We start from the raw sequence: 20,018 nt of genomic DNA on the forward strand, positions 1-20,018 counted from the left end.
CCAAGCGGTGCCATATCCACACCGGGGATCCTAATCTGGCGAACCCCTGGGCTGCCGAAGCAGAACGTGTGAACTTATCCACTGCGCCACCGGGCCGCCCCCCCCTGTATTTTTTTCTATTTTTATCATTTCAATGCCCACACTTTTCCAATTATCCAGAGCCATCGAATATGTCACATCTCCTTGAAGCAGGGCCAATGGCTTGTTGATCACAAATTATTCATTTGATCAGGTCCCCCTGGAAACTTTCCTAAGCAAAGAACTTCCAAGAAGTGTGAATTAATTATAAAGAAATGACAATTCAGCTTCTTTGAAGAATGATGGAGAAACTGGGTCAATGGCCTTCCTGTCCCCACAGAGAAGGAATTAGTAAAGTTTCGCTGCATAAGTTCTAACTCTAAATAGATATTTATTCTCCTGAGATCACAAAAAAGAAGGTTGCCTTTAAAAAAATTACCTTCCAAACTAATTTACCAGCTATACAAGATAGTCAGTCAGTCTTATTTTTTCACCGGAATACCAAATTCACACCCCGCCCCGGCACGCAAACAGTTGCCATCATTGGAAAATTGTTAAAAACTTGTTCACAGCAAGTTTCATAAATCAGGAAAGGACACTCTCCTCCCATAACAGAGGCAGGTTAACCTCTTTGGGTTCCAAACAATGGTTATAAAGGATCTTTTCACTGAATTGGTAGGTTTAAGGATGTAATAGCCCAATGTTCATGTAGTTTTATAATTGTTTAGATGTCAACAAATTATTATATTCCTACCATATATTTAGTGGCTGCTTGCCCTGTACTGGACGTGTCATAAATGTTGAGGACACAGTGGCGAACAAGGCAATAAAGTTGTGTCCTCTTGGAGCTTATGGTTTAGTGAGAGAAACAGCCCTGGGGTAATCATCTCCGTAATCAGTGGATTGCTAAGTCAGGAAGAACCATAAAGGCAGAGTGCATGATGTTATAAGGGGCTAAGACAGGGAGTCCTAACCTGATCTGGAGGAGGTGACTTTTGAGCTGAGCCCTGAATGATGAGTAGGAATTAACCAGGTGAAAAGTTGGGAGGAAAAGCATTTCAGACAGAGGGAACAGCTTATGCAAAGGTCCTGAGGCAGAAATGGTGATGGAGGAATAAGATGTAGATTCCTCCCTGGGTAGTAATCGCTTAGTCTGCATTCATTCATTTATTCAACAAGCATGTGTTAAGGTCCCACCCTGTGCGGTTGACACCCTTGCTTGCTGAGAACCTACTAATTGTGTTAGGCTCTTTTCCAGTTAGTTCCCACAGCTGCAGAGGACACACTGGACTTGTGAGCTGGTCGGCTTCTTTGTACCTGGGAGAGGAGAGTTAGAGCATCCTTCTGCTTCCTGGTCCAAAACTGAGCGCTCGAGTATGGGACTCAAAGTTATGGGGCAGAAGATCAGCAGAACTTTCAGAGACCCAGATCATTAATATTCTTGAGCTCAGAGAGGTTGGGAACACTCCCAACATCACACAGCTGGTATGTGGCAGAGTTCAGCACGGAACCTAAGTTTGTCCCAGGCTTAGCTTCCTCGTTCACTAAAGGGAGATAGTGTACTGCTTCCGAGGACTGTGCTGAGGTTCAAAGGAGACGGTATCTGTGGCAACACCCAGGAACGGACCTACCACAGTAGATGCTCAATTAATGCTTGAAAAGAAAAACCTTAATCCATGAAATGCAAGTTCCATATAATTTTCATTCATGGACTTAGGAAGTGTCTACTTTAAATATAATGATACCTAGGGCTAGTGAGAAAATAGGAAATCTCATAATCTGCTGGCTGGGATGAAAATAGGTAAATGTCTTTGGAGGAGAGTTTGGCAGAATAGATCAGAAGCCTTAACAATGTGCTAATCCTTTAATCTGATCATTCTGCTTTGAGGAATTGGTCCTAAGGTAAGAATCAGGGATGTGTGTAAATAGTTATTTTCTAGGTAGTTCATCACTATTTTTTTAATCATCTAAAGCTGGAGGCATCCTTAGTATCCGATAGGACGGGGCTAGTCGAGTGAATTAGCGTGTGCCCATACAGTGGAATGCCATGTGGCCATCAAATACACATTTGTGAGGAGGATTTGAAGAAGATATTTAAGACTCGTGTGTGCAAGAAGCCGGTTCCTAGCAGCACACACAACAGCTTCTCCATCTTGTGAAAGACACCTGCCTGCCTTCACGCTTAGACAATAAAGCCAGTTAGGGTGTAAACACAATAATAACAGTGGTGGGACTGTGAGAGTTTAAATTTTCTTTGTGTTTTTGGGTATTTCTCCTTTTCTTGTGATGAAGATGAATTATCTTTGTAATTAGGAATAGAATTAGTAAAATAAAATCTAGTTTATTTTTCGGGCGTTGATCAAACCGAGTTTGTGAGGAAGGTGGGCACCCATGTCTGCTCTGAGGCTGAAGGGATGGAGATCCGGTGAGGAGTGCCATTGACCTGGTCAGTGATGGAGCTGGGTACCAGTACCAGCCAGGCCACTGCTGATCACGGAATGTTCCATCGCAGAAACAGAGAGACGGCTGATGCTTCTTGGGCTCCACTTTCTGGGGTGGTTGTTGCTGGCTGCTCCTCCTGGTGGGAACAGTTATCCTCTTGTCAGCAAATACAACACACACACATACATACCCACATACCATATACCAACACACACATATATCAACACACACGTACATACAATATACACATATACAAACACAGACATACACACATACAAACACAAACATAATACACACAGATGTACACATATATACAAACACACACACATACAGTATACAATATACAAACAGACACAGACTTACACATATACATATACACACATACACAAACACACATACATACAATATGCACATATACAAACACACAGACATACAAACAGAACACACACAGACATACACATATATAAAAACACACACACATACAGTATACACATATACAAACACACACAGACACAGGCCTACACATATATATATACACATACACACATACATACAATATGCACATATATAAACACACAGACGTACACATATATGCAAACACACACACAGTATACACATATGCAACATACACAGACCTACACAAACTATACAAACACACAGACACTATGCACACATATATAACACACATACAATATGCACATATACAAACACACAGACACACATAAAAACACATATACATACAATATACACACATACAAAAACACACAGGCACAGATATACACACACATACACACATATATATATAAACACATACCTACAATATACACAGATCCAAAACACACAGACACAGATATGCACACACATATGCATGTGCATACACACACATACACATATACAAACAGGTACATAGAATATACACATATATGAACACACACACACACACGTTGAATCAGGCAGTTGTAAGAATGTCCCCTTTGTTCTCTAACTGACCCGGCTTATAAAATTCACTTCTCCACTTACCGCCTCTGTGACCCGGGGTGATTCGAGCCACCTTGCTAACCCTCCGTCTGATCATCCGTGAAATGAGGATAATGCCGGCCCGCACTGACCCAGAGAGTGTTCCAGGGAGGCTGCAGGGGGACGATGAGCGTGCAGTGCCCAGCACAGGGCCTGGAACAGAGGACGTGCTCAGTGCGGTCAGCTAATGGATTAATCAGTGCTGTTTATTATTATCATTATTCCTTCTCTTCCTCCTCCTCCTCCTCTTGCTGGGAAATTCGCCCCGTGATCTTCCGTTATTTTATAATAGACTTGAGCCGTCATCAGCGCCATCAACATCATCAGCTTCAGCAATAATTAAAACACGGCTGCCCCACACAGGCACCGTCCCAGAGATGACTTAAATAGCCAGCTTTGTAAGGGACCATCAACTCTGGATCGTCTGTGGCAACAGAGAGAACAGAAGGTTCTCCATCCCCAAAGGCTGACTGGTCCGCACCGTTCCTTTTCTGACCTCAGAATGCATTCTTACACCCCTTAAAAAGCAGTCAAGCATGTAAATCCTTCCGATACACTGATTGAAAGATGCTTGGTCAGAACTGCGAGTGTCACAGGTGGGACAGCCAGGAGTGCCGGCTGAGGGCTATTCCTGGCAGGGATTTAATCCGTGACTGACATCCCGCCTCCCGTAGATAGTATAGCAGAAATAGCAAGAACAGCTTTCCTGTATTGACCATACACTCCGTGTCAGTCCCTATACCAAGCAGCATACTTACGTGGTCCCGTGACTGGGAGGTAGGGACCTTCTGACCCCTATTTTATAGAAAGAAGCACCTAAGCAGAGAGTTTAGGTGACATGTCCAAGGTCACTCCGATTATGGGTGGCTTGGCCGACATTGCATGGTGTCAGACCCCCGTATGTGACAGACGGACCCATGCCATCCCTGCCCTTTCCATGGGCCCAGGAGAAGGAGGGGGGTTGGGCAGCTGAGTGTGCCAGGGCAGCCTTCTTTGCCTTCGGGGGACAGGTATCCTTGGAGCCTTCAATCACCAGAAAAATAAAACAGGTTTGTGACTTTGCGTCTGAGGACTGACTCCCTCAGAAGTCAGGGCCGGTGGCTCCCTGGGCTCGGATGCCCTGCGAACCCTCCAGCGTGTGAGCGAGTTATCCACGTGGCCAAGCCTCAGTTTCCACCTCTGCAACATGAGGGTGAGAAGATCAGCCTCGTGGGCCTGGCGTAGAGATCAAATGGGAGAGGTTCCAGAATGTGCCCAGCGGGCCAGCTGCCGTCCTCGGCACATTTGATAAACAGAGGCTTCAAACAGACCTCACCTCAACCACAGCCTCCCTCAGGAGGCTTCACCGGCCCCAAGACAAGCTAGGATGCCCTTTTTCTTTCCCTAACATTCATCACAGTTGACTTTTCTTCCTTCGTGAACTGCCGGTCTCCTCTCCCGGGGTCAGGAGAGCTCCGACCGACGTTCCAGTCTTGCCTGCTTGTATTTTCATTTAGAAGGTGTTTGCTAATTATGTCCTGAGTGAATTGATAAATCTCTCAACAGATGTCCTCATTGGAGGACAGGACTCTGTGGCCAAGTCAGGGACTCGGTGGAAGATGACTCTTGTGCCTGGTCTCACGTCCTCTTTGTCCACCTCACATTTCAGATGTGGTTAGGGGGACAGTTCAGAGCATGCTGACAGCATGCCACCTCAAGCAGCCACCCATGTGGCCGCAATAAGGGCTGCATAACAAGCAACTACAAAAGCTCAGAGGCGTACATCAATAAACATTTGCTTTTGCTCCAGAGCCCACGAGTCAACCGAGTGGTTCCATTGGATCAACCAAGGGGTGCTGTCGATCGGGGCTGAGTTCAGCTGGTCTTGGCTGTGCTCATGCGCCTGTGATCAGCCGAGGGGTCAGCTGGGGGTAGGCTGGTCTAGGATGCCCTTGGATGTGATGCCTTGCTTCTGCTCCATGTGACTTCTCATCCTTCATGGGCCCATACGTGACACGTCCATTCAAAGCCAGGGTGTGTCTGGTGTGTACACAAGTCATATGCAAGCCTTGCCTTGAGGAGCTCTATGAGCCGGGGTTCAACCAGAGAAGCAGAGCCAGTAGGAGAATGTGGATATATACGAAAAGATTTATTGCAAGAATCGGCTTATATGACTGGGAGGGCTGGTGGGCCAGTCTGAAATGCACAGGGCGGGCCATTAGGAAGGACAGCGTATTAGTCTGCCATACGCTGCCATAACAAAATGCTGCACACCGCGGGGCTTAAACAACGGACATTTATTTTCTCACAGTTCTGAGGCTGGAAGTCCAAGATCAAGTTGCTGCCAGGGTTGGTTTCTGGCGAGGCCTCTTTCCCTGGCTTGTAGCCGGCCACCCCTTCGCTCTGTGCTCACATGGCCTTTCCTCTGAGCACTTGGAGGGGCAGAGAAAGGGAGGGAGGAAAGGAGAGAGCTCTGATTTGTGTCCGTCTTCTTATAAGGGTGGCAGTCCTCCTGGATCAGGGCCCCGCCCTCATGACCTCATTTAACCTTAGTTATCTCCTTAAAGGCCCCGTCTCCTAATGTAGTCGCATTGGGGGTTACAGCTTCAACACAGGAACTGGGCAGGGGCACAACTCAGTCCCTACGGGGCAGTCTGGAGCTCCCAGGCATGGCTGAAACTGCCGTCCACAGGCAGAATTTCTTCCTTCCCTTCAGGAAGCTCTGCTTTTAAGACCTTTCGACTCATTGAACCAGGCCCACCCAGATTATCTGGAATAGTCTCCCTTACTTAAAGTCAACTGATTGTGGATTTTCATCACATCTATAAAGAACCTCTAAGCAACACCTAGGTTAGTGTTGGATGGGATCACTGGAGATGTAGCCTGGCCAAGTTGACACGGCAGACAGATTCTCGCTGTGGCTGTCTCCTTTCACGAGCAGTCAGCCAGCTGGGTTCCCCCGGCGTCACATCTCATTGTTCCAAATGGCGTCACCAGGCTGTCCCAGCTGCCAGGGAGCCTGGGCAAGTGAGACACCTGGAAAGGTGATCTGGATGATCTTGACTCACTTAGACCGGTCAAGGGTCATCTGCAGGGCTGGAGTGAGGACCAGCATCCTAAGGTAACGGTCTGTGCCCGCTCCCCCAATGCAGTCCAGGCTCTGTTTGCAGAGGGAGAATGGGGCAAGGGGAGGACCGTGCTTGTTTGCTTGTTGAGTAGACGATCAGGGTACCAGCTGCTAAGCCCTTGCACACGCCACACGAACCCGCACACCTCAGCTCCTCCACTTTGCAGGTGATTCTCAGCTCCCTTGGGATCTGGACTCTGAGCCTCCCAAAGTTAACAGATGCTCAGGGGATGTCACGTGCCAAAGCTCCACTCACTGCCCCTTGTGCTTTGTATGACAGCCCCAGGCCACCAAGAGAGGAGCCCCATTTTTATCCCTGAGGTCTAGGGCCCTGGAAATGATGGATAGTACTACCTCATGGGCTTTTGAGAAGAAGAGACTGAGGGCTGGTATCTCCAGAGTGGAGGCGGGGACCAGCTCAAGGCCCTGGGGCTGTTTAGTGGCAGAGATGGGGCAAACACGGGGACGAGATTGGATTTGTTCTGGGTTCCGTGCCTGGCGGGTGTCTGGTCTTTTGTGAGTTCCTTGCTTCCATTCCTCTTTCTTTTGGAGATGGCACCCCAGTTTGGGAGGGGAGTTATCTCTCCCTCATTGTGTGTGGTCTCTGTGGGCGTGGCAGATGCTGTCAGTGCCCAGCCCTACCTCCTGGGCCCATCCTCCAGGTCACCTGCAGCTTTGGTGGATGGTTCCCACATCCACCAAGGACTTCCTGCGTCCGGCATCTGAGTCTCTCTGCTGGAAGGCTTTCTCTGGCCTCAGGTACACACTCATCCAGAGAATTAACAACGAGGGACGGGAGTTGGTTTGTAAATAGCCCAGCTTCCTGTCCCCTCGGTGGGACAATTTTTAGTATGTTTTACACTGTGCCTTACAGGATCTCCAGCAGCATTCTCAATACCACACCCTTCATTGGCATCCTTCCCTTCCTCATTTCACTTCCCACTCCCTCACCCCAATAAGACGCGGCATCCGAATCCTTGTTTTAGGGTCTGCTTTGAGGGAAATCTAAACTAGGAGTGTAAGCTCTTCACCCAAGAGCCTTCCCCTCCTTTAGACAAGAGCGTGGGAGCACTTGACCCGAGGCACTTTCTCCTTCTCCCAGAGAGAGAATCTTGAGTGCAGAAATAAACAGACTGGAAATGCTCATGCTCATCCCGTCTAGTCCCTCATTAAACTCTTTTTTTGGTTCCTTCCACTTGGATCCCTAAGATTGTCCCTTTATTATAATGATGGTTCTCCAATCTTTCCTTCACCTCTTTGAGTTCCCTTTCAAAGCTGCAGCCCACACTTGTAAAGGTTGAGCATGGCACAACCCTCAGAGCCTGTCACTCACATTGATAGTCTGTCTGAATGGTGCCTCTTGGAGTTGTGCAGTGCACAGCCTGCCCATCCATTCATGGCAGCCCTGTACCATTGATACTATCAATACATTCTTTTCTTTAAGGTTGTACCTTAGCTGATAAAAACCCTTGATGTGGAAATAACTTAGAGATTCGCTGTTCCGGCCCTCTGCCTTCAGGTAAGTGAACGTCTAAACTAGGGGCATGAGATAGTTGCAGCATGGTTGAATCCTGCTGAAAAATAATTCGGGTTTCTTCAGGTTCAAATTGGTCCCTAAAACAAGAGTTCAGAGGAGAAAAAAATCAGCTATCACAAGGGAAACTTGGGGTGAAGATTTGCCTTTGGTTTCTCAATATCGAGTGTATGGGGGAGGTGGGGAGCTTATTTTCCTGTTACCTTTGTACAGTTGAAATATCTTAACCAGCCAGAAGCCCAGCCATTGCCAGTGGCCTTTCCCGATTCTATTTGGTACCTGCCTCCTTTCCCTGGAGAAAAATACGGTTGAATGAGAAGAGGCGAGAGAGAAGGGGGGGGGGGAGAGAGAGAGAGAGAGAAAGGAACTGGAGAAAAGCTTTTACATTGCTCTAATTTCTGAAACATAAAAGCTATTCTTTTACGGTAAATCCATTTTTTCCCTGTGGCATTAAGGATAGAGAAATTCCTAGGAAAATAATTTGTCAAGTCCTGACTGATCAAAGATACCTATGAAAGGACCCCACTTTTTTTCCTCCCAAGGCAAAAAGCAGCCCCCAGCTAAGCTCAGAATGAATTGGCAATTCATTTACCGACTGTCAGATGAAGTAGCGCAATCCGCATCGCAGCTTTGCCTGGGACGGGACCAGAAGGAAGTAATTCTGTGCCCACCGAGTGTACAAGCTGGGGGTATGTTAGTGATTAAAGGATCCTGGCCTGGGGGAGGCAGAGAGATATGACTCAGATTCGCAAAAGCACCATAAATCTCCCTCTTTTATTCAAAATGTGTGTTTTATAGTCGTTTCCTGGCCAATTGCTGCCTTGAATAAATATATAACATATCTGGATTTAGCTTTCGGGCCCAATGCTGGGGTTTGTCTGAAGGGCCAAGTATTCTTGATATTTCCAAGAGCAAATACTGCAGCTCTCTTTTCTTCCTGACTCACCAGCCACATCCTGCGTAAAAAATAAAAGTAGAGATCGGTGCTAATAGGCCCAAGAGAGAGAAAGTGAGAGCTGGGTGCTTGAGCTGGATTCTCGTCTTCTTCAAGCAGGCTCACCCCGGCTCCCCTCAACCGGGCATGCACCTAGGACGTTGTGACCTCTGAAGGTCATTGACTGCGTTCCATTGGGCCCTCTAGCTGGGATGTTTGGCCAACAATCTTGGCTGGGAGGATCAAGGGTTTCCAAAAAAAGTTTTTAGGAGATTTCCATCTGCTCTTGAAACACCAGGCTCCCCAACTTCCATCGTGCTGCATCGAGGCTGCCCCTTCCAGAGGCGGAACGGGGAAAAGTCAAGCCCCAGCTTCAGTTGAGTTTGGAGTGCCAGCCCCAGAGCCCTTCCCTCGTCCTGTTTATTGAGGGTTGATTATATGCTAACATTTTATATGATGATCATGCATAAGCCCCAAACTTGGCTTTGAGGTTTTTGGAAGTCAATGCCAAAAAAAGAGACCTACTCAGTGGCAAGATTCCCAGTGTGGCCCTGTGGGGTGTGCAGCGCTATTCTTCAGCCCATTTTACAGGTTAGCAGCTGGAGGCTCAGAGGCGCTGTCACTCATGGTGGTCTCGTTGCTGGGATGGATGAACACTTTCCCTTTCTCCATCCACCGTGCCAGGCCCTCGCAGTGTGCCCATCCACAAGGCCCGATGACACGGTCCCCACCCTCAGATAGATCTCGATCCAGGGTGACGTAAAAGGCCTCGTGTCTGGATTCCTGAGAGTCAGCTCCGGGCCCGGCAGGAAGTGGGTGCTCAGAGACTTTCTGCCAAATTCCCCAATTCCCGCCAGGCTGGCTGACCTAAGTTGGAGAGAATGTTAATCTTGATATATATGCAGAGGTCAATGAATATGCTCTTATTTCTCAGAGAAAGTTGCACTGGAGAACGCCCGGTGGTCGGGGGGAAATGTGGAGGAACAGAGGGCTGAGTCCTGTATAGCCGTCCTGTTAGTGTCAAGTGGGAACCGGGTGTGGAGGGAGCTCAGAGGCCGAGGCCGAAGGCCGGTGGGCTGACTCCACCTGCGGCAGAACGGAATCAGCCTGCCGGGCATGGAACCCCCGCTCTGCCGCTTCTCCGCGATGCCAAATCTGGTGAAATTCTTCAACGTCCTGTGGGCTTCGGTTTCTCTACTTTGGAAAACGTTGGTAGGAGGATTGTTTGGGAATTAAACCCATGAAGACATCGGGCAGGACCTATTTGCACGGCGCCAAGCAGATAACAAACGCTCAGAAAACAGGGTTGATTACACATATTGTCTGTCTCCTGCCTATTTCCTTAAAGAATCTTTGGCTGCAAAAATGCGTGTAATCCACAGATGGCGGTTAATAAAACGATCAAGCCAAGAGTGATGAGCACCCGTCAGTGAGTCCCAGAGGTCTTGTGTGGCGGACTGTATTTTCCAGAAGTGGCCACGGCAATGTTTCTGTCCCACATTGTCTTCCAGAACTGGGGTGCTTCTCCCATCGAGAGGCGGAGTCTGATTCTCTCTTTGATTATGGGCTCGGCCTAGTAGCTTAGTTCTGGCAAATAGGACGTGGTGCGGGGTAATGCTCCCCAGGACTAAGGGATGAACCCAAAACAGGACAGGCTCAGGGTGGGGGGCAGGTGGTGACCTCCTCAGTCTACAAACACCCCAAGGTCATAAAAGGTGACATCACTTCCTCCTGAGTTGGCCCTGCCTTGGGACACTCACTCTTGAACCCCAGCCGCCATGTTGGGAGGAAGCCCAAAAGGGTCGACAGTGGGAGCCCATGAGGAGAGGCGCAGGTGGAGAGGAGCTGATGCCCCAGCCTAGAGCCAGCATCCACCCCAGACACGTGAGTGAAGAGCCTCTGGATGGCTCCGCCCCCAGCTCTCGACGTGGTGGTACAGAGCCTGGCTGCCCGGGTCGGATCACTGACCCACAGAATCCGGGAGCATGCAAAGCGATGTTTGACATCACTAGGTTTCAGAATATTTTGCTTTTCGGCCTTTGGAACTGGAACAGGCTGTGTCGTTAACAGAAATATATCTGGCTCTGAGCTCCCTAGCTGCCAAAACAAGGGGAGAATTATAGTTAGTTACGAGAGCCCGAAGAATTCGTAAAAGACAAACACATCGAGATGTGCGCTAAAAACCAGGAGGGAGTTTTTCCCGGGGTTCTTGTAAAGATGATGTAGTGCTGTGTAATTTTTTGGTGATGTTCTTGAGGACCCCACCCTGTTAAGCCCGACAGTAAATGTATCAGGACCGTCTCTCCTGGGTTCTCTTGATGGGCTGCAAAACCCCAAGTCACCATCTGGCAAAATCAAGTGGTCCAGAGGCCACGATGATGAAATCTGGTTGCCAGGGTTTCTGCAGGTCTGGCTTAATCTAGGGGGATATTTTATAGAAATCAGTAAGGGGTTGGGGCCAGGTCTTTATGGCCAGCACCCAGAGCAGAGCCTGGCACTGAGGCGATGCTCCCAAAGTGTTTGATGAATGACTAAAGAACGAGAAGTTGTACATCAGTTCAGGGAATCCTTCATCGATCGCCCACAACAGGAGTTGCAAGAAATACCCTGTTTAAAGAGGTAAGAAGTGAGCTCTGGAACTGAGAGAAATCCAGGTTCCAATTCCACCGACACCTCTGATGAGCTGTGTGACCCTAGGGGAGTTACTTGAGTTCTCTGGGTCTGGTTTCCTTGTGTCTGAGACAAGGAATAAGAGCACCCACTTCACAGCACAGGGAGGACCACGGCGGCTTTTTAAAGGCTCAGGGGCCGAGTGGAGGTCAATTTGAGCAGCAGCAAGAGGGCTTTTGCTTTTTTTCACTCTCTCTTTCCTGGGCTTCACACTCTCCCCCTAGCCACTTGAGAAAGACAAGTTTTGGTTTCAAGTGGTTCCCTGGGAACGGGGCCCCAGGTGGGGAGCTGGGGCGGGACCATCTCCCCAGCTCTCAGGGCTGAGCTAAAAACAGGCCGCCCAGAGTCGGTGGGGGGGGGGGGGGTTGGGGCGGGGGTGACCTCGCTCTGCCTGCTGTGTCCCTGCTCTGCGGGGAAGTGGGCCAGCCAGGGTGCCGGTCCCAAATGCCTCGCTCGCTCCCCTCCCCCAGCATCCCCTGTCAGGCCTTCGCCTCTCAAGGAGGGAACTGTAAGTACTTTAGACAACAGGCCGATAGTGTCAAAGAGATGGATGGAACAGGCGCCTTATCTTGCTTAAAGAGACACGACCGGCTGGGCCTGTGGCTTCTCCCCCTGCTCTGCCGTCCCAGCCCGTGAGTTGAATTCTCTTTCAGACACACACACACATGTCCACGCAGACCCTAGGAATCTTCTTTCCGTTTCTCAAGACAACTTCCCTTGTCTTCCTCCCTTCTGTCTCCTCTTCTCATCACTTGTAAAACCCCGAGAGCAGCCAGGACACAGATTGAGGCCTTAAAGAGACTGAGAGTAGATTCTGGAAATTTGAGGAAGGGGCAGGATGAGGGAATTGTCCCCCGCCTCAACAGAATAACCTAAAAAAAGAGAAAGAAATAAAGAAAAAAGGGAAGAAATGGGTTCCTCTTCACCTTTGTTTGATCATCGCTTCTGCTCCAGACCTCTGGGCTCATCTTCTAGATTCTTGAATGGTCTTCCAAAGGCTGATAGCATTCCTGGGCTTTGGGGCTGCAGGAAGCAGCACAAACGTGGAGGGGCTGAAAGGTTCGAGCCCAAATTCTAAACCCAGACTCACGGGACAAAGGGATGGAAGGTTTACCAGCAGGATGGTCCCAGGAAATTAGAGATCACGAATTGGTGGGGGCACCTTGGGGCACCGTCGACTCCCAGAAAAAGTGCACCTCCCCGTAACCCAGCCACTGTCCTTTGAGGTCCTACTCCACAGCAGCTGTTCCCCGCCAGGGCCCGTTGCTCCCCAGGCAATATTTAGGACGCCTGGAGGCGTTTGGGATTGGGGTGATGTGAGTGTGGTTCTCCTGGCATCGAGTGGGTAGGGGCCAGGGATGCTGCGCCACTCCCACAGTGCACAGGACAGCCCCCCGAACAAAGAAGGACCCAGCCCCAAATGTGGACAGTGCCGAGGCGGGGAGCCCTGTGCTCCAGAAATACCAGCACAGACGCACAACGAAGAATGTACGAAGTGGCGCCTGGCAGCCTTTTTCTCTTTTCGTTGCAAAGACTTGAAAGCAGCTTAAATACGCTTTAGTAAGCTACTGGTCCATCCTGGCTGCAAGTTAACATCACCAGGAATTATAACATCCTGAGACCTAGGACCTGCCCTCAGAATTCTCGCTCAATTTGTCTGGGGAGGGACCCGGGCATCCATATCTGATAAAGGAGCTCCCTCACACACACACGCTTTGTGTTTTAAGATGCAGCCCGAGCTGAATAAACTAGGTTCTCTCCAGCCGCTGGAATGCTATGCAGCGGTGAAAAAGAATGAGGCTGATCTGGATGCTCCTAGGTGGCAAGCCTCCCGGCCACGTCATTGACGAAAGGGACCAGGGGCAGAATTGGATGCTCAGGGTGGTGCTGTTCAGAAGAAAACAAAACGAATGAGCCCATCCCAGCAGAAAAGTCTATGGACCAATATATACACACTCGAAACAAGACTCCCAAGGCAGGAGGTACAGAGTGTGTCAAACAGAAAACGGGCTCTGCAAATATGCACACCCCCAGAATGCTGTCAGTGGTTACTTCTGGGGAGATGTTGGCGGGACCAGGATGGGAGTGGGGTCCATGCGGTCAAAATCCAGTGAGGACGAACCTGCCGGGGTGACCCGGCCTTTCTTGGCCGAGGCCTGGGTTTGTGTATTTCCCATCCAGAGGTGAAGACGTCCCACTCGCTCCCCTCCCACACCCCCAGCGATGGACAGCTCACCGGAGCAGAGGCCAACAGCCTCTCGTTTTGTTAGTAAGTGTCATGTCCAGGGAGCTTAAATTGCCAGGTTTCTCCCTCTGTCTCTCTCTTTCTTCCGAGAAGGCTCCTGTCAGTGATCAAAGCTGCTCTGCGTCTCTAGGCAGAGCCGAGGACAGCAGAGGGGCCAGGGAGGCCGTCCCGCCAGCGGGGCTGAAGGGTCCCACCTGGATCCGGGGAGGGAGCGTGGCAGGGTGGGGAGTCGAGGCGCACGGGCACAAGGGGCGGGGGACACTCCAGGGAGTCACCCCCACATTCACGCACTCAGTCATCCCTGTTTACTAGGCCTACTATGTGCCAGGTCCTGTGCACATGATGATGATAAAGAGATGGAAAGGGGGCCAGCCCCGTGGCCTAGCGGTTAAGTTCGGTGTGTTCCAGATTTGGTTCCAGGCGCGGACCTACTCCACTTGTCAGCAGCCATGCTGTGGCTGCGACCCACATACAGAACAGAGGAAGATGGGCATAGATGTTAGCTCAGGGCAAATCTTCCTCAGCAAAAAAAAAAAAAGAAAAGAAAGAAAAAAGAAATGAAAAGGCATATGATTCTCTCTGTCCTCAGTGGGACAAACAGACATTCATTTCTCTATTCAGCAAGTATTTGTTGTGCATCAACTACGTGGCAACATTTACTAGGTACTACTGGGAATGGGGAGGTACGAATAATAACAATATGTATTGTTATTATTATTATTGGTATATTAAATACTTGTATAACACATATTGTGTCAGACACTGTCCTCAGCTTTTAATACACAACAACTCATTTGATCTTTAAAACGACCTTATGAAGAGTTTATTGTTATCCTGATACACAGGAAGAAATTGAGGCACAGAGAGGTTAAGGAACTTGCTCGGGGTCACACAGCTGGTCTGTGGCATAGCTGAGCTTTAAACCCATGCAGCTATCTCTAAAGCCTCAGCTTTTGATGACTCTGTTATATTTTTGATAAGGAACATAGACACCATCCCCTGCCCTCCTGGAGCTAAGAGGCAAGTGTTTGTGTGTTGGGAAGTGAGGGGAGTAGGGACAGACTTAGATGAACTCCCTGTAAATCTGGTTGATTTACCTCACAGTGTGGGGACTCCGAGAAGGCTGCCCTGAGGAAGTATTCTTTAAACTGCAATCTGAAAGATAAGTGGGAGTTAGCTAGCAAAAGTGGGGGCAGGTAGCGGCTCTCTAACAGCATGCGCAAAGGCCCTGAGGGGGACTGTGCTTAACCAATTTTTGGAACAGGAAGAAAAAGTCAATGTGGTTGGAGCACAAGGGACCTGGGGCCGGGGGTGGAGAAGCCCAGAGAGGTTGACAGGGCCCAGGGCCCAGGTCCCAGGGGGCCTTGGAGACTGTGGTAAGGAATTTGGCCTTTATTCCTCAGAACATGGAGCAGCACGGCAGGGGTTCCCGCTGCAGGGTAGCATTGTGATGAGCTCCCTGTGGCGCAGAGGGGAGGGTCACGGGGATTTCAGCGCAGTGAGTGCAAAGCGGGGACAGAAGGAGGGTCTCTCAGTCCGGCCAGGGAGAGCGAGAGGTCAGGATCTCCTCTCTCTTTGTGTCCATTCTCTCCCATTGACACCTTGATCCCCCACCTCCTGCATCCTCCACCCTTGGCCCAAGTACCTGCACCCACTCGGTGCTCGGGGGCTCTATTTTCTCTGTGCCCACGTGTGGCCTCAAACTCCTCCACGCACAGCTGCCATGTCTCTCTGAGTAAACTAGGGTGTGGATGACTGGATATCCACCTTTGAGGCCTCCCAGGCAGACGCTGTCAGGGCCTTCCCTTTTTCCTTACCCTGATGGAGGCAGCAGTATGCCCATGGAAGTCTCATTCTCTTTTTTGGTCAAGTGCTTGCTTCCCCAGCTTCCCTTCCAGCAGGAAGTGGCCACGTGATTCATTTCTGGCCAAAGAATCATGGAGGATCCCATTGAGGGGGGCTTCTAGGAAAAATTTTCCTTCTTTTTAAAAGGAAACACCTTTCTTTCGCCCTTTCCTCCGTGATTTGGACACTGGAGTGAAGTGTGATGTTTGGCACTCTGGCAGCTATCATATGACCATGAGACAAAAAGGATGAAACTGGAAGCCAACATGTTAAATATGGTGAAGGGAAAGGATTGAAAAAATCTGTACCTTTGACAAAATTGTTGAGCAGCTACAGCAGCTCTGGAAATTTTTACCTTCAAATTTCCTGTTGGGTGACATTTTAATATACATATATTTTAATATTGTTGTGGTTTGTTTGTCTGTTCTTTGCAGCTGAACATATTCTGCTGGAAGAGTATGATAGGGAGGATGGGAAGCTCAGAGACCATCTCATTCAATTCTGCTCTTGGACAGAGGAGAAAACTAAGGCTCAGAGAGGGGAAGGGGCTAGTGCAAGGTCACACAGCAAATCACTGGTAGAGCTGAAGGCAGGAACTTCTGCCTCACTGGTCTAAATGGGAACCTAGGATGTCCCAGCCTGGCATTCTCGTTTATGATTCCACAGAAGGTCTCAGTGGATGACAGAAACATTCAGAAAATGTACATTCTTACTCCATTTCCCATTTACAGAGATGTCAGGTACATTAGGGAAAAAGTCAGAGACGTCTCAGGTTTCTTGTTGCCATGGACATAGGGGAAATAAAAAGTCCTTGAAACAACCATGCATATTAGCCTAGGCCTAAGAGCCAGGGTTTGAGAAACATCAGACCTGGGTATAAACACATCAGGCAGCAAGGAAGGAAGTGGTGTCATTCCTTCCCCCTTACATCCACCCTTCATCCATCCATCCACCCAACACTCACCCATCCACCCACCCACCCATCCATCCATCCACTCATCCATCCATCATTCACCAGCCCATCCATCCATCCATCCATCTACCCACCCACCCACCCACCCATCCATCTATCCATCTATCCGTCTACCCACCCACCCACCCATCCATCCATCCACCCATCCACCCACCCATCCACCCATCCACCCACCCATCCATCCATCCAATCATTCATTCAAAAAACATTTACCAAATGTCACCTTGTGCCCGGCACTGTGCTAGACCCCAGAGGTAAAGGATGAGTGAGACGCTGCTCTGCTGTGATCACCATTTACTGAGTGCTGATTCCACAATAGGCTCATCTGTGTTGGTTTAGATCCTCTGAGAAGCAGGCACTAAAATGAGAACCTGATGGAACTGTCACGGAGTTTGCTGAGCAGACCATGGAGGAGGGCAGATGTGGGGGAGAGGGAGGAGGCTGGGAGAGCCGTCAGATCTGGTGCGGGTCTGTCCCTGTGAAGGAGAGGGGGAAGGAAGGGGGTTTGGGAAGGCGGAGCCACAGACCGCAGTGCAGTTCTAAGGAAGTTTCAGCAAGGCCGACGGCAGGTCCTTGAGCCAAAGTCATCCGTCAGAGGAATCCCATGTCTCCCAGACACACACCTGCCTCGGTATCCCTGTTGTGCCCAGTCCTTGCCTGGAAGCAGCCCAAGGGGAGTGTGGGCTTGGTGCAAACCTGGTGATGGATTTTCAGGTGCAGTGGCCGGGGCCCTTGGTCAGTTACACCCCCCGTAGTTGGGGGTCCGCGAGGCACATTTCATGGCTACCACAGCATCGTTTCATCCGGTTCTCCAAACCGCCTGTGAGGCAGCAACTTAAATTGACTCCATCAGAATGCATAGGGTTGTCCTGAAGAAAACTGATGTCCCAAGGCAGTCTCAGGGTGGAGCTGATTAATTCCGCGACTCCAATCCCGTCCAGGATCCGCCTCCTTCTGTCTTCTTATCCTGCTGTCCTGAGCCTGCTGATCAGCTCTTTGCATGACGTCCTGACGTCAGCCGTTCAGGTTCCTACAGTGAGATGGATCAATGTCCTCGGGCAGAGGAGGGGCTGCCCCTCCTGTGTCTGTTTCCTAGGAGCCCGGACACCCACCTTCTCAAATCTCGTTGATCAGAATCGGCTCAGGGGCCTCTTCCTGAAAGGATCACTGGCAAGAAGAATGGGATTTTCATAATAGGCTTAGTCTAACCAGGATGCAGCCCGGGGGCGGGGCCTGCCTCCTCGGAAGCCTGGAGTCACTTCGAGGAGGATCAAGTGAAGAAAATCAGGGTTTTGTCTCAAAGTGGAACAGGAACAAGCAGGTATCGGATAGGGGTGCAGCCTGGGTTCTCCGGGATCGACAGCTGTGGAAGGGAACGGAAGGAAGCAAGATGGTCAGAGGGAGGAGCTGGGCTGCGACACAGTCTTAAGGAAGGTTTTAGCCGACTCCACGAAGAGCCTTGTATTAATTACAAACTTAGCGGCTTAAAGTAGCACACATTTAGGATCTCCCAGTCTGTGGGTCAGGAGTCAGGCAAAGCCTCACTTGGCCTCTGATTCAGGGTCTCTCGCGGTGCCATCTGGGGCTGGACAGGGCGGGGGTCTCACCTCAAGCCTCCACTGGGGAAGGCTCTCCCTTTAAGCCCACGTGGCTGCTGGTAGAATTCATTTTCTCACAGGTTGTAGGACTGACAGCCTCAGTTTCTCGTTGGCCGTTGGTAGGAACCTTTGGTTCTTTGCCTCATGGGCCTCCCCAACACGGCCACTTGCTTCATCAGAGCCAGCAAGGGAGAGAGTCTGCTGGCAAGACAGACATTACGACCTCATGTGATGTAATCACAGAAGTGACGTTGTGTCCCCTTTGCTGCGTTCTGGTGTCAGAAGCAAGTCACAGGTTCTGCCCACGCTCCTGGGGAGGGGACCATACAAGGACATGAGAATCAAGAAGCAGAGACAGTTGGGGGTCATCTTAGAGTCTGTCTATCACAAACCCTGAAGCTGGGATGGCCTTTCAGAGTTGTCCCTAGTTGGGTCAAGGGGGTCATCAGGGCTTTATGCCTCCCTGACCCCTCATGGGATGTGGGCTGTCCCAGGACAGGGTTGTGACCCTGGATGAGGTGGTTTTCTGCTGAGGAGGCAATTTCTGACAGCTGAGGGCTTTCCAGCGGGGAGTCAAGCCTTCAGTCCTGGGGATGGGGCATCTAGGAGCCACAGCCACCAAACGGTACACAGCCAACAGGATCTGCTACAAATATATCCCTATTTACAGATGAGGAAGTGAAGGTTAAGCCTCGCCCAAGTCCACACAGTAGTAGGTAATTCAACCATATTCTAACCCAAATCTGCCTGACTCCAGGATCCACATGCTTACCCACTGCTTTATGCTTCCCAGATGGAATTTAAAGTCTAATTTGGGGGCACATTGATAGCCTGACTTGCAATAAGCTAGTGATAATCCCAATGATTGTTGACGCTCGTTGCCACCAGATTACCGCTCTTCACAGCCACTGTGGCATTTATGGGCAAAGGTGGGTTATAGAAGGTGGTACGTAAGTGAGTTGCAGTCCTATCTTGCAAGCTGATAGACTTCTCTGAATCTGGTTGTATTAATCAGCGTAGGCTGGTTAATGCCCCAGTAACCCATCCCCAAAACTCAGATGGTTAACGCTCTTTCTTCCATCACAGTCTAATATGGCTCGGGCAGCCACCTTTGGCTTTCTCCTCCAGGTGATGCTTCAGAGATCCAGGCTCCTTCCAGCTTAGACAAACAGCCTCCTAGGTCACCGAGGAAAGAGCAGAAGAAGACTATAGATGACGTGCAGGGCGTCTCGTGGCTGAACCCCTATGCAGTGGGTTGTTTCTATCCACCTCCCATTGGCCAGGACCTAGTCTCATGCCTTCAGCCTAACAAGGGATCCCGGGAAATAAAAGATTGAAATGGAATTTTGTGTACATATAGCATTATCCTTGCCACACCCACCAATGTGTCCAAAAAGGGGGCAGATAATATGGAATGACAACTCTCTGAAACTAACTGATATCCACAACTGGGTTTGGAAGACTCGACACTCTCAGCTTCAAGCCCCAGCTTTCGGGTTTCGATCCCCTGTGTGGAATATTTGCTGGGGTGGAAGAATCAAACGGGTCGTATTTACCAAGCTTTTGGGCGTGGATAAAGACCGTCGTCTCAAGCCTCTTGAGTCCATTTGACCCTCTCCGGGGTTTTTCGAAGCTC

The 20,018-nt window shown here is 49.8% G+C and overlaps 1 protein-coding gene across 2 annotated transcripts in view; it reads left to right on the top strand.

The window, feature by feature from the left end:
- TBX5 (T-box transcription factor 5) overlaps positions 1-19,726 on the top strand; it is a 102,520-nt gene extending 82,794 nt beyond the window's left edge. Inside the window, exons 9-10 of one of the 2 annotated variants that reach the window (XM_070627204.1) lie at positions 8,028-8,102; positions 19,511-19,726. In XM_070627204.1, the coding sequence (XP_070483305.1) occupies positions 8,028-8,056 (29 nt within the window). In that variant the 3' untranslated portion in view covers positions 8,057-8,102; positions 19,511-19,726. Of the gene's footprint in view, positions 1-8,027; positions 8,103-8,659; positions 8,965-19,510 lie in introns of those variants that run through there. The other variant, XM_070627205.1, reaches the window with a different exon arrangement.
- Positions 19,727-20,018: the final 292 nt, after the last annotated feature.

This window comes from Equus przewalskii, chromosome 7 (assembly GCF_037783145.1).
Source record: "Equus przewalskii isolate Varuska chromosome 7, EquPr2, whole genome shotgun sequence".
Taxonomy (NCBI): domain Eukaryota; kingdom Metazoa; phylum Chordata; class Mammalia; order Perissodactyla; family Equidae; genus Equus; species Equus przewalskii.